Source organism: Quercus robur, chromosome 9 (genome assembly GCF_932294415.1).
Source record: "Quercus robur chromosome 9, dhQueRobu3.1, whole genome shotgun sequence".
Lineage (NCBI taxonomy): Eukaryota > Viridiplantae > Streptophyta > Magnoliopsida > Fagales > Fagaceae > Quercus > Quercus robur.
Window position 1 is genome coordinate 48,532,711 of NC_065542.1, and position 12,274 is coordinate 48,544,984.

A 12,274-nucleotide genomic window follows, 5' to 3' on the forward strand; every position below is an offset into this window, starting at 1 on the left:
CTATAACACTCTCACTCTCACTCTCACTCACACGAGCGACGATTCACGAGATTCCCATCTCCCCAAAACCCTCTTCCACAGTTGGGACCACACTTAAAAAGCGACCTCTGCCCCAACTACGACGCCCATACAGATTTTTCGTATCCTCAAAAGACACTAATTTGAAACCGATTCGTGCCAGTATCCCCACGCGTGTCCACCCCTTATTGGCTGCCGTACCTATAGCGTCGAAGTCAAGTCCCCTCCCCTTCCTGCATCTTTCTCGTTTCTCCCTACCCCTACCCCTACTCGTATTTTATGAATATCCCCCCGCAAACGGTCCCACTGCCCAAAATCAACCCCCCCCATTCATTATTCAATAACGTATAGAAAGGCATAAAGTATTTGCCGTGTATTAACTAAATAAATTAGCCTATAACAAGGTTACAGACAGACAACATCCATATCATATATCCATTATCCACAATGGACAAAAAGTCACGATTACCCTTCACTTTTATCAGGCTGTTCCCAGCTAAACAAAGGGCATCCTAGACCGTCTTGACTTACCAAATTCCAATTCAAAGAAAGAGAATATAGACAACAATTAAATAGAGAGGAGAGAGATTGGGCAGAGAGGTATTTAAAAAGACGTAAAAAAATGCCGTTAATGTGAACCAGAAAGAGTAGATAGAGCCTCATAGCCATAGTACTAGTAGCATTTAAAAGTCAAGTAACTGCCAGCTGTCCATTAAACATCCTATTCCAAAAGACTTTTCTTTTTTTCCTTTTTTTTTTTTTTTTTCCAAATGACAGAATTATCAAATTCTAGGCCTAAAAACCTATCACCACCTAAATCCTAACCGCTAGAGACTTTTTTTCGATGCGCGGGTCCCACAAAAGATGAACAGTTGCTTGACAGAGAAATGATAAGATCCGACGGTCATCAAGCTTCCACGACAGCGGCCTTCACAGCGGGAGAGCCGATAGCCCAAACGACGCCGTAAGGGTCCTTCACCTTGCCAACGCGCGATAGTCCACAGCCCGCGCCCTCACCCTCGGCGATCTCGCTCACAACAACAGCTCCAGCGCCCACCGCCTTGTTGATAGCACTCGCCACGTCATCAGTCTCCAAGTAGAAAACGAGTCCGGTTCCCTCAGTCTTGGCCCTGGTCAAACACGTTCAAACTCATTCATACAAATATCTAATATCTTAAATAATAATAAAAAAAAATTAAAAATCTTTGCTGATAAACAAAGCTTCAATACGTCCAAATCCAGAAGCAAACAGAAGCAGATATAACAAATTTGGAAAAAGAAAAAGCATACCGGACAAAGAAAAATATGTACAAGCAGATATTTGGACATAATAATAATATAATAACAACGAAAAAATAAATCACGTCTAAAAATTAAACTACAATAAGAAGATAATTGAATTATCTTTGTTAAATATAAGGCTACAATAAGTCCAAATAAACAACCAAACAGAGCCTGAAATAACAGATTTGGAAACAGGAAAGGCTTAGCTAGCGAACAAAAAGAAATGTGTACGGCCAGAAACTTTGGAAATTATAAATTAATAATTGAAGACTGAACGAAAGATAAAGAAAAAAACTAAAGCAGGTACGGTCAGAGATTTAGAAATAATAAATTATTTAATAATAGAAGCCTGAACTACAAAGGAAAAAACAAGAGCATCAGTAAATTACAGATTTGACTTAAAGCAGCGAAATAAAAACAAGCATTTATGAAACAAAACCAGTGCTAAAGATGAAGATCTAACAGTTCCAAAGCCTTACATAACACTGAAAATGAAAAGAAAAACGACCAAAAATCAAAACCAGGCGAAATCAAGCAAAATCAGAAAGGAAAACTAGTATTTATGAAACAAACCAGTCTTCAGGAGGAAGATCTAGCAGTTCCCAATCGTTACGACGAAAAAGACAAGTAGAACGAGTAAAATATCAAAACCAGACGAAACATGCAAAACCACTACAATAGCAGCAGAAAAGCTCTTCGAAACGCAAGAACAGCCAGTATCACAACTATCTCCTATAGATCTAAAAGAAAACCGAAAACAACACGTACAAACAAGTATTTACGGAGAGAGACAGAGAAAGGCTTACGGAGTCTCAGAAGGATCAGCTAGGTCAGAGACGAGAATCGTGGAGCCAGCGAGGCTGAGCTGAGCAGAGAGAATGAGAGGGAGCTCTTGGTCAGCCTTACGCTTAGGGTGCAAGGTACGGCCAAGCTCTTCAGCGCCGAAAGCAGCCTTGTAGAACAGAATAGCTTCGTTTGCTTTCGGAGCCTCCACCACCAGCTGTGGCTTCAACGCCGTGAACTTCACCTCAATCACCTCCATGATGTCATTTCCACCACCGGTCTTCTTCTCAGAACCTCCATTGGTGACTTCCTGTTGCGCCATTGAGTCTCGGAGAGTGAAAAGACACAGAGCTTTAGAGAGAGAGAGACTGTGTAAACCCTAACCCTAGGAGAGAGAAAAATGCAGAGAGAAATGAGAATGGCGTGGTATTAGGAAAGGTGGTGGGGTATGATATTTATAGAAGCGGGGGAGCGGAACCGTCTATTCCTTTTGAGGACAAAACTGGTATTCAGATATTTTGGTGGAATTTTCCTTTAAATTTTGCCCTTCGGGTTTTATGAATTTACATGTGATGCCACTGGCTTTTTGTTTTCTACTCTTTCTATTGAAAAAAATAAAAGAAAAAAGATAGCCACTGGCTTTTGGTGGAAATTACGTGCTAGTGCCCCTTCTCTGGTTTTTCTTTTTAGGCATTTTGTTTTGCTGGTTATCACATAATTCACATCTTCTGAGCATTCACATTAAGGGGCTGTTTGGTAGACTTATTTAAATATATGTTTTCAGTTTTTAAATAATATTAAACATATTTTCATATATTTTTCACCCACATATTTTCACATATGTTTTCAAATAACAAAACACTTCACATTAAGGGGCTGTTTGGTAGACCTGTTTAAATACATGTTTTCAGTTTTTAAACAATATTACACATATTTTTATATACTTTTCACCCACACGTATTTCCACACATGTTTTCAAATAACAAAATACATGTACCGTGTTGATATATGTGTTTTGTTATTTGAAAACATGTGTGGGTGCTAAATCTTAAAATCTTTGAGATTCAGCTACAATACAATCTCATATTTGAGACCACACTGTAGCTGGATTGTAAAAGAAAATTTCTTTTTTATTCACCTTAACGACTCTCTCTCCTCTATCTCTCTCTCCTCTAACTTTCTCTTTCCTCTCTCACTTCTTTCTTCTCTCTTCTTTCTTTGTGCTTTGCCAATGTGGTTTTTCGATGAGTGTGTTCCGCCAATGATTATGCTCCGCCAATTGTAGGCTGCCGATAGCTGTGGTCTGATGGCGATGATGGAGGGGTTTTTTTTTTTTTTTCTACGTGGTTCTTTTTGGGTCCAATGGTTGTGGTTCATCTTTTTCTGCGTGGATCCGATGGTTGTGGTTCTTCTTTTTCTTTTTTTTCCTACGTGGTTCTTTTTGGGTCCAATGGTTGTAGTTCATCTTTTTCTACGTGGGTCCGAAGGTTGTGGTTCTTCTTTTTCTTTGGGTCTTGATTTGGTTTTGGGATTTTGGGTCTTGATTTGATTTATAGTGCGAAGGAGGACGTCAAGCCGCGCCGTGGAAGAAGATGACAACAGGGAGGGAAATGGTGTCTGTGTCTTGTGGATTTTGTTTCGGCGTGATGGGTCTGCTGGTGGCGGTGATGGTGGAGATTTTTTTCTTTTTCTTTTTCTTTTTTTTCTGCTGTGGTTTGTGGTGGTGAGTGGATGTGGAGGTTTCTTTCTACTATAATTTTTCTTTTTCTTTTTTTGTTAGTAGTGGTTGTGGTATGGGTGGTAGGTTTTTAGTGGGTGGTTGGGTGGTGGGTTTTGTGGTGACTGTTGGTAGCGTGGTGCCGGCAGTGTTGAGAATAGTTGGGTTGAGAAAGAGAGAGACAACGGAGAAAGAGACAGGGAGAGAGGAAAAATAAAAAAAATTATTGAAAAATAATAAAGAAACAATATTTAAATGAAGTAGTAAAAAAAATAAAAGTTTTCATATAGGTAGTATTGTAAAGTAATGTGTTAAATGTTATAAAATTGGTTTTTGAGATCCTAAATGCTAAATTTTTTAGAACTTTTGATGGGAATGCTCTCAAAGATTTATTTATTTATTTTTTTTTTTTTAGGATAGGTCCTTGTAAAATTATATAAATATTAGCCAAAAAAAGAGAGTGAAAATAAAAAGAAAAAATTAAAATTGTTTAGCCACAATGGGCTTAATATTTATGGTAATGTATGTGTTAAAATGTCATGTACACATATGGTAATTTTAAATTATGTGGTATTACAAAACTACGGTAGCCCATAGTATTATACAAAACTACATTCCACAATATTATGGTGGTATTTGCTTGCATCCGGTGCTTTTGTGAACTGGACGTGACACATACACCATGTGTGTCTTAGAATGACCACGTGTTAATCTCGTATCTTGTCCAACACAACAGAGTACCGAAGGAAATCCATATTCACTTATGGTATTCTTATATTATCTTAATACCTCTACTTCTAAATTTGAACTTGCCAAAACTCAAATACAAATATTTTCAAATAAAAGAATATTGTTAGGAAAATACCTTTTTTTTGGTCTTTTGTAGGGGAAGGGACCAATTGGTAATGCAAGTATGATTAGAATTTTGTAGTAAGAGATAGGGGTGTTCACCAAACCGTATGATTACACTTAAACCAACCAAAATCGCCCGCAAAATCGAGTAACCACACACACCACAAGTAGTGGTGAAAAAATTGCACACATTCCCCCCCTCCCCAAACACATATATATTATGAAGTAATACTATTATAAAAGATAAGTCATTTCACACCTAAAAATTTGTTGGGCTAAAATAAATAAAACTTAGCACGACATTTTTAAATTTTCCCAAAACAAAGGAAACCCCAACTTTGGGTTGCGCCAATCCAGCCCAAAATTTTGAAAAACATCCCAACCCAAAACTGACCAAGCCACATAGTGATACACTGCAACGAACCGCGTTGCATTGCACATGTGACCACATAATTGAGGTGCGATATGGTGATGATTTTGATCAAATCACACCGTGCAATGCGGTGATAAAAAAAAAATGGACCAAAGCTACACTAAACCACTCCATGAACCCCTCTACTTAAACAGCAGTACAAGTTTTTGAAGAAAGTCATGTTTTTCATCATCAAGAGTGCTAATCATTAATTTAGTAACAGTGCCAAAATGAAATTTTAAAATCCTTGTAGACATTCTTATTTCTGGGATGACAATCACAAATTTGCTTCCACACTTTATCTATAAACCTAAAAAATTTAGGACTTTGGTAAATAAAAATTACAAACAAGGGTGAAGTAGCATCCAAATTCAATGAAGGGTTTGTTACTTTCATTGAGTTTCAATTTGGTTCACTCAATAATTCGACTATATTCAAACACCATCTTTAAATATTCAAATATGCATAAAATTTATGATTAAACCAGCTTGTGATTGCATAAACATAAATACCTCTAAGAATAAACACAGTTATATACAATATACAATATTTGTATCTAAATTTAATCCTACTTAATTAGTTTTTTTTGTGTGTGTTAAGAATATTTTATTAGTTATTAGAACACGTGCAAAGAAAATGATGAAACACGAAATGATAATAAATAAATAAAATAAAAAATAAAAACCAATATTTTTATTATTTATGAATTTACGAGTGCCACCGCCACTGGCTCTTAGTCTACTGTTCCAAATAGAAATTGTGTTTTCGCTTTTGGCTGAAGGGTACCAGCTTTTATTAAGATAATAATTGTAGTGGTAAAATGATTGCCCCTGGGTTTCGGCGGAAATTACGTGCTAGTGCCCCCCCAATTCGAAATTGTGACATGTCTGGCACGTTGCGCTTGCAAACGTCAAATGGTCAGTAATTGTGATACAGTAAAATAAGAAAGCACCGCTTTTTATAAACTACCGACCGTTAGTTTTTTACGTAATATTTTAATTTGACTTCTAATTTTTAATTTGATTCTTAATTTTTCAATTATATTAATTTAGCATTTAACATTTTTAGTATTATACCAATTTAGTTCATACAGTTATCCGTTTGGTAGAAATTGTTAATGTGGCTAACAGCACAAAAAAATAAAGTTTCCATTAATGTGGCAATAAACTACTTTTTCTTTTAGCTGTTTGTCACGTCAGTAATTTCTATCCAATAAATAATGATCAAATTAACACAATTGAAACGTTATAAACCAAATTTAAATATAATATAAAGAATAGAGACAAAATCTATAGTTTACCCTTTTCTTTCAGGACGCATCTTAAAAGACTTGTTTCTAACTTTCTAAAAGAATTAAAAAAAAAAAAAAAAACTTTGGTAAATTATAAAAATATAAGAAAAAATAAATAGGGTTGGAGATAGAAATAATATAATAATAGAATTAGAGATGTGCATGAGTTAGATTGATAAATTTTTTCAACCCAACCCACCATAACGGGTTAAAAAAAAAATTCAACCCAAAGGTGGGTCAAGCTTAGATGGATTTGTAAATCTTATGACCTAAACCCAACTTGATCCATTGTTAAAAAAAAAAATTCACAATCCAACCCAACTCACCAACCCTAAAAACCAATCCAACTCGGTGGGTTGGGTTGGATCGAGTTGGTTTTGGCATGTTGGTTGTACAACCCTAAATAGAATTAATGTGTTATCTGGTTTTAATGGACTTATTTATTGAAATATATGCGTTAAAAGTCATATACGTCTATGTGTGTGTGTGTGGTAATCTTAGTTTTAATATGGCATAACAAAGCTACAGTAGCCCAAAGTATTTTATAAAATTATAGTCCATAATATTATGGTGGGTTTTACTTGTGTCCAATTCTTTTGTGCACTAGACATAACATAAACACAACACGTGTCCTAAAATGGGTATATGTCAATCTCGTATCTTATTCAACATAAAGGAGTATCGAAGGAAATTCATTGTCATTTATGGTATTCTTATATTATTTTAACACCTCAATTTATAAAATTGAACTTGCCAAAACTCAAATATAATTATTCTTAAATAAAAAAATAAATGAAAATGCTCTTATTATTTTTCCTTTTATTAATTGGTGTTTTTAGGTAAAGGTAATGGTTGAGCTAGAAATTTTGGCTTGAGAGGTCATAACTGTGTTATTCATAAATCAATCTAGATAAATTTAAAACATATACATATACAAGAACTTCTCAACTTCCTAATTTTTTTCCCAAATAAACATAGTCTTTCTTAACTTTAATGAGTACATAAAAGTTGTCTATTTTACTCTAAACATGTCTCAAAAAATAATCCAAATATAAAAACATTAATGATACTCTCTCTCTCTCATCAAAACATGATGGAGTCAAGCGAGTCTTGTAACTCAATTAGTTGGCACCTCCTAGTGTTTCCAATTGAAACATTTAAAATTCAAATCCTATGGATGCATAATTAAAATAAATATATATTAAAAAAAAATAATAATAATAATGGATGATCCTGGTGTGCATTAAAAAAAGACAATAATAAAACGAACCTTTAAGAAAAAAAAAAAAAATTACGCTGGAGGGTTACTTAAGCTATTTATTTTTGTTTGGGGAAAGTGCCTTTTTTTTTTTTTTTTTTTCTAATATTATTGGAGATTAACCCAAATTTGAGGGGCTAATTTACATTTTTATATGCCCTCACGTTAACTAATTTAAAACATTTAGATAGGATGTTAAAAATTTTCAAAATTTTAGGGGCCATAACGTGGCTCCGCCGCTAGGTGAAGGGACCAATCGGTAAGGCAAATATGAACATAGCAAAAAGTAAATTGTATAATTAGACACTAATACTAGTTATTGAAAAAAGTCATGATTTTCATCATAAGGTGCTAATAATTAACTCAGTAACAGTACGGAGAATGAAATTTAAATGTCCATGAAGACATATTCTTATTTATGGGATGACAATCACCAATTTGCTTCCACACTTTATCTATAAACCTACAAAATTTGGGACTAGACAAATCAAAATTATAAACAAAGGTGAGAATAGCCGAATAGGATCCAAATTCAATAAAGGGTTTGTTACTTTCATTAAGTTTCAATTTAGTTTACTCAATTACTCGACCATGTTCAAACACCATATCCAAGTGTTCAAATATGCATAAAATTTATAATTAAACTAGCCTGTAATGTATTATAAGCCTGTTTAAAAAACCTTATATATTACTTTTGTGTTTGCATGTTCTAATAAGGTATTATTATTTTCTCAAAAAAAAAAAAAAATCCACCAATTCAAATACTATATCCAAATATATATAAAATGTATATTTAAAAAAAACAATAATACTTATTAAAACACATGGACATGAAAGTAGTTAAATTAGCTTATAATTGCTTAAACATAAATAAATACAATTATATACATAGTAAATATTTGTACTTAGATAGTTAGATTTAATACCACCCATGCTCCATATAAATTTAACACGTGGAAAGAAACTGAGGAACCACGTCTCCAATGATATAAAAACCAATCTTATTTTTATGAAATTACGTGTGATGCCACTGGCGCTTGGTCTATTGCGTTTTCGTTTTTGGCAGTATTGATTAAGATATTAATTGTAGTGGTAAATGGATTTGCCCCTGGGATTTGGTGGAAATTACGTGCTAGCTAGTGCCCCCTTCTATGGTTTTATTGTCCAAATTGTGTGGCACGTCTGGCATGTTGTGCTGCACATTGGACACTCGAAATGGTCATTGGTCAATAATCGTATTGTAAAAATTACCGCTTGCATTTGTTACCTTTTAAATTTGAATTTTGTTGGCTATCACATGATCCACATCATGAAAGTCTTGTTTGAGTTGTTTCTAACGTTCTATAAGAAAAATATAATAAACTAAATCATTGTTAAATTATATATATAAGAAAAAATTAAGAGGGTAAGAGATAAAATAATGTAATAATGTAATAATAATTAACATTGATTGGCCTTAATGGACCTATTATTGTAATGTATGCACATTTACCCCTCTCTCTCTCTCTCTCTATATATATATATATATCGTGAATTCCAGTTAGTTCAATTGGTTAAGTTTTTGGGGTTCAATTCTTGCCTGCACAAAAAAACTAATTAGTGTCTTGGTCTAATAATAAAGAGTTATTATCAAGAGCAGACGTCATAGGTTGAAACTCTCTAAAAAAATAAAAAACCCATATATATATATATATATTAATAGGTAAAATTTAGAGAAAGTTCAATTAGAATTTGAAATTAGAATCCAATTTTACGTCATGTATCTAAATTTATGTAGGGACCACACCATAATTATCCACTTAAGTTTTTTAATTTTTGTGTCAAATGAGTTAATGAGTGCAAAATACTAAAAATTTAATATTAATGAACTATAAATTAAAAAAAAAAAAAAAAAAAAAAACCAATCACGTATACTCAATAAAAATTAACACACAACAAAGATCACCACAACTTCTATCTTATTAAAAATTAGAAAAAAAAATGATCATTAGTAGTAGTAAATCTAGGTAAGAATTTTAAGATGTGACTAATTACGTTTACTTAAAAAAAATAATTTGACTAATTATTTATATTTGTAGATAAAAATTGTATTTAATTTTAAATGTATCAATACATATGCATGTGTTACATGCTATTTTTTAAAAATAGTTTGACTAATTATTTATATTTTTATAATAAAATTTGTGTTTAATTTTAAATGCATTTATGCGTTTGCATGGGTTACATGCTAGTCTATATATATATAAATATATATATATATATATATTTAGGTAAAGCTGAGAGAAAATTCAATTGGAATTCAAGTTGGAATTTAATTAGTATCTAATTTTGTGCCACGCATTTCATCTAATCTAAATTTTAAATTTTTGTGTCAAGTGAGTTAATTTAGTGTAAAAATTGGATTTCAATTAGAGTTTAATCTTGTGCCATGTGTCCCATCTAATCTAAGTTTTTTTTTTTTTTTTTTTGGTGCCAAATGAGTTAATTTAGTGTAAAAAACAAGGAGTCCAATATAAATAACTAATAAAAAACCTAATCATATAATTAAAAACAATTCAAATCTATAAGTCATTTATGTAATATACTATGATTGTCTACGGTCCATTATTAATTAGGTTATATATGTGTGTGTGTATTAAACCATAGTTTAGAGAAAATTCAATTAAAATCAAAATTAGATTTTGCTTTTGTTAGCTTTCCATACAAATTAAATTGTTTAGATTTTTGTTATTATTTTTTCTTAGAACTAATGAACATATTTTTTATACAGTTTCTATTTAGATATTTGTATGAGAAGATATTGAACATAACAAACTATAATTTGAGTTAAACGATCTCATATACCCATCCTCATTTAATTTAAGAGATATTATTTAACCAATTTATTATTTTATTTTGTGTTGTATTTAGTAGAATATCACAGACAATAATTGTGAATTGATATTGTATATTTAGATTCAATAGTGATTTTCAAAATTATATACGTAATAGCAGTACAATGAGAAATTTAACGCAACCAATATTATGAAAATTGCAAGAAAAAACTATTTTAATACATCCAAATGTACTGGTCAAATTATGTCCTATATGTTGAATAACCTAAGGTAATATCAATAGCATCACTACAATTCTTCATTCATATGCATAAGCATGGGTTACATGCTAGTTTATTGTAATATATGCGTTAAAATGTCATGTATACAAATATAGTAAATGTATAAAAATAAGGTAATCTTAAAATTACAATGGTTACAAAACTATGGTACTCATCACTACTATATAGAATTACTGTCCACAAATTTTATGATGGGTTTTGCTTGTGTTAAGTGATGCTGTGTACTGGACATGACTCATACACAATACGTGTCATAAAATAGCCACGGGTCAATCTCGTATCTTATTTAGTTAAAAAAAAAAAAAAAGTGTTGGAAAAAATCCTTAAATATATATAATATTTTTATATTATTTAGAATCTCAATTTCTAAATTTTGAACTTGCTAGAAACTCAAGTATAAATATTTTCAAATAAAGCAATATGGTGAGGAAAATGCCTTATTCTTTTACCTTGTATTATTTAGTCTTTTGTAGGTGGAGGGTCCAAATAGTAAAGCAAATATGAATATGGAAAAATGAATCGAGTAATTGAAGAGTCATGTGTTTCATCATCAAGAGTTCTAATCATTAATTCAGAAACAATGCGAAGAATGGAATTTTAACATCCCTAGTGACATTTTTTTTGGAGGATGACAATCACAAGCATGCTTCCACATTTTATCTATAAACCTAAAAATTTGGGTCTTGGTAAATCAAAATTACAAACAAAGGTGCAATAGAATCCAAAGTCAATGAAGGGTTTGTTACTTCCATCAAGCTTCAATTTGGTTTACTCGACCAAATTCAAACACCAAATCCAAATATGGATAAAATTTTTAGATAAACTAGCTTGTAATTTTTGCATGTATTTATATGAGAATAAAAATAAATATATACATATTAAATTAAATGATATAAAAATAATTTTCTAACACGGGGAAAGAAAAGGACAAACCACTTGTCAAATGATATAAAAACCAGTCTAACATACATTTATAAAATAGTCAAGAAATCAAAGACTATTTCCTAGCCTGTTTAAATCCATGTTAGGACCACTTCAAGTGGTCCACTTGCACCTCAAGCACTGATTTTATCCCAAAATTCATGCCTTGAGTGCCATCCTTACACTTTTCTTCACCCGAGTACTCAATCACCACTTCATAGTTCATACCACAAATTGAGTTTCTCATTAGGGACCATTCACACTCGGTTCGTCCCCTCTACCCATTTTTTTTTCTCAAGAAAAAAAATATTCATGTATTCTAAACATGCATGGTGATATTTTTCTAAAAGAAATTAAATAAATAAACCCATTGGTAAATTATAAAAATATAAGAAAAAATAAATAGGGTAGAAGATAAAAATAATATAATAGAATTGACACGATGTTCAATTTGAATGGATCTATTTATTGAAATGTATGCATTAAAAGTCATGTAAATATGGTAATCTTAAAATTACGGTAGTATAACAAAACTACAGTAGTCCAAAGTATTTTACAAAATTATAGTCTACAATATTATGGCAGGTTTTGCTTATGTCAAATGCTTTTGTGCATTGAACATG

General features: G+C 31.9%; 1 protein-coding gene across 1 annotated transcript; it reads right to left on the minus strand.

The window, feature by feature from the left end:
- Positions 1–646: 646 nt before the first annotated feature.
- On the minus strand, positions 647–2,524 carry LOC126698823 (uncharacterized protein At5g48480). The gene is made up of 2 exons (XM_050396294.1): positions 2,109–2,524; positions 647–1,148 (listed from the first exon to the last, which is right to left on the minus strand). Exons 1-2 carry the CDS (start codon positions 2,405–2,407, stop codon positions 926–928), a joined length of 522 nt encoding a protein of 173 aa, XP_050252251.1. The 5' UTR covers positions 2,408–2,524; the 3' UTR covers positions 647–925.
- Positions 2,525–12,274: the final 9,750 nt, after the last annotated feature.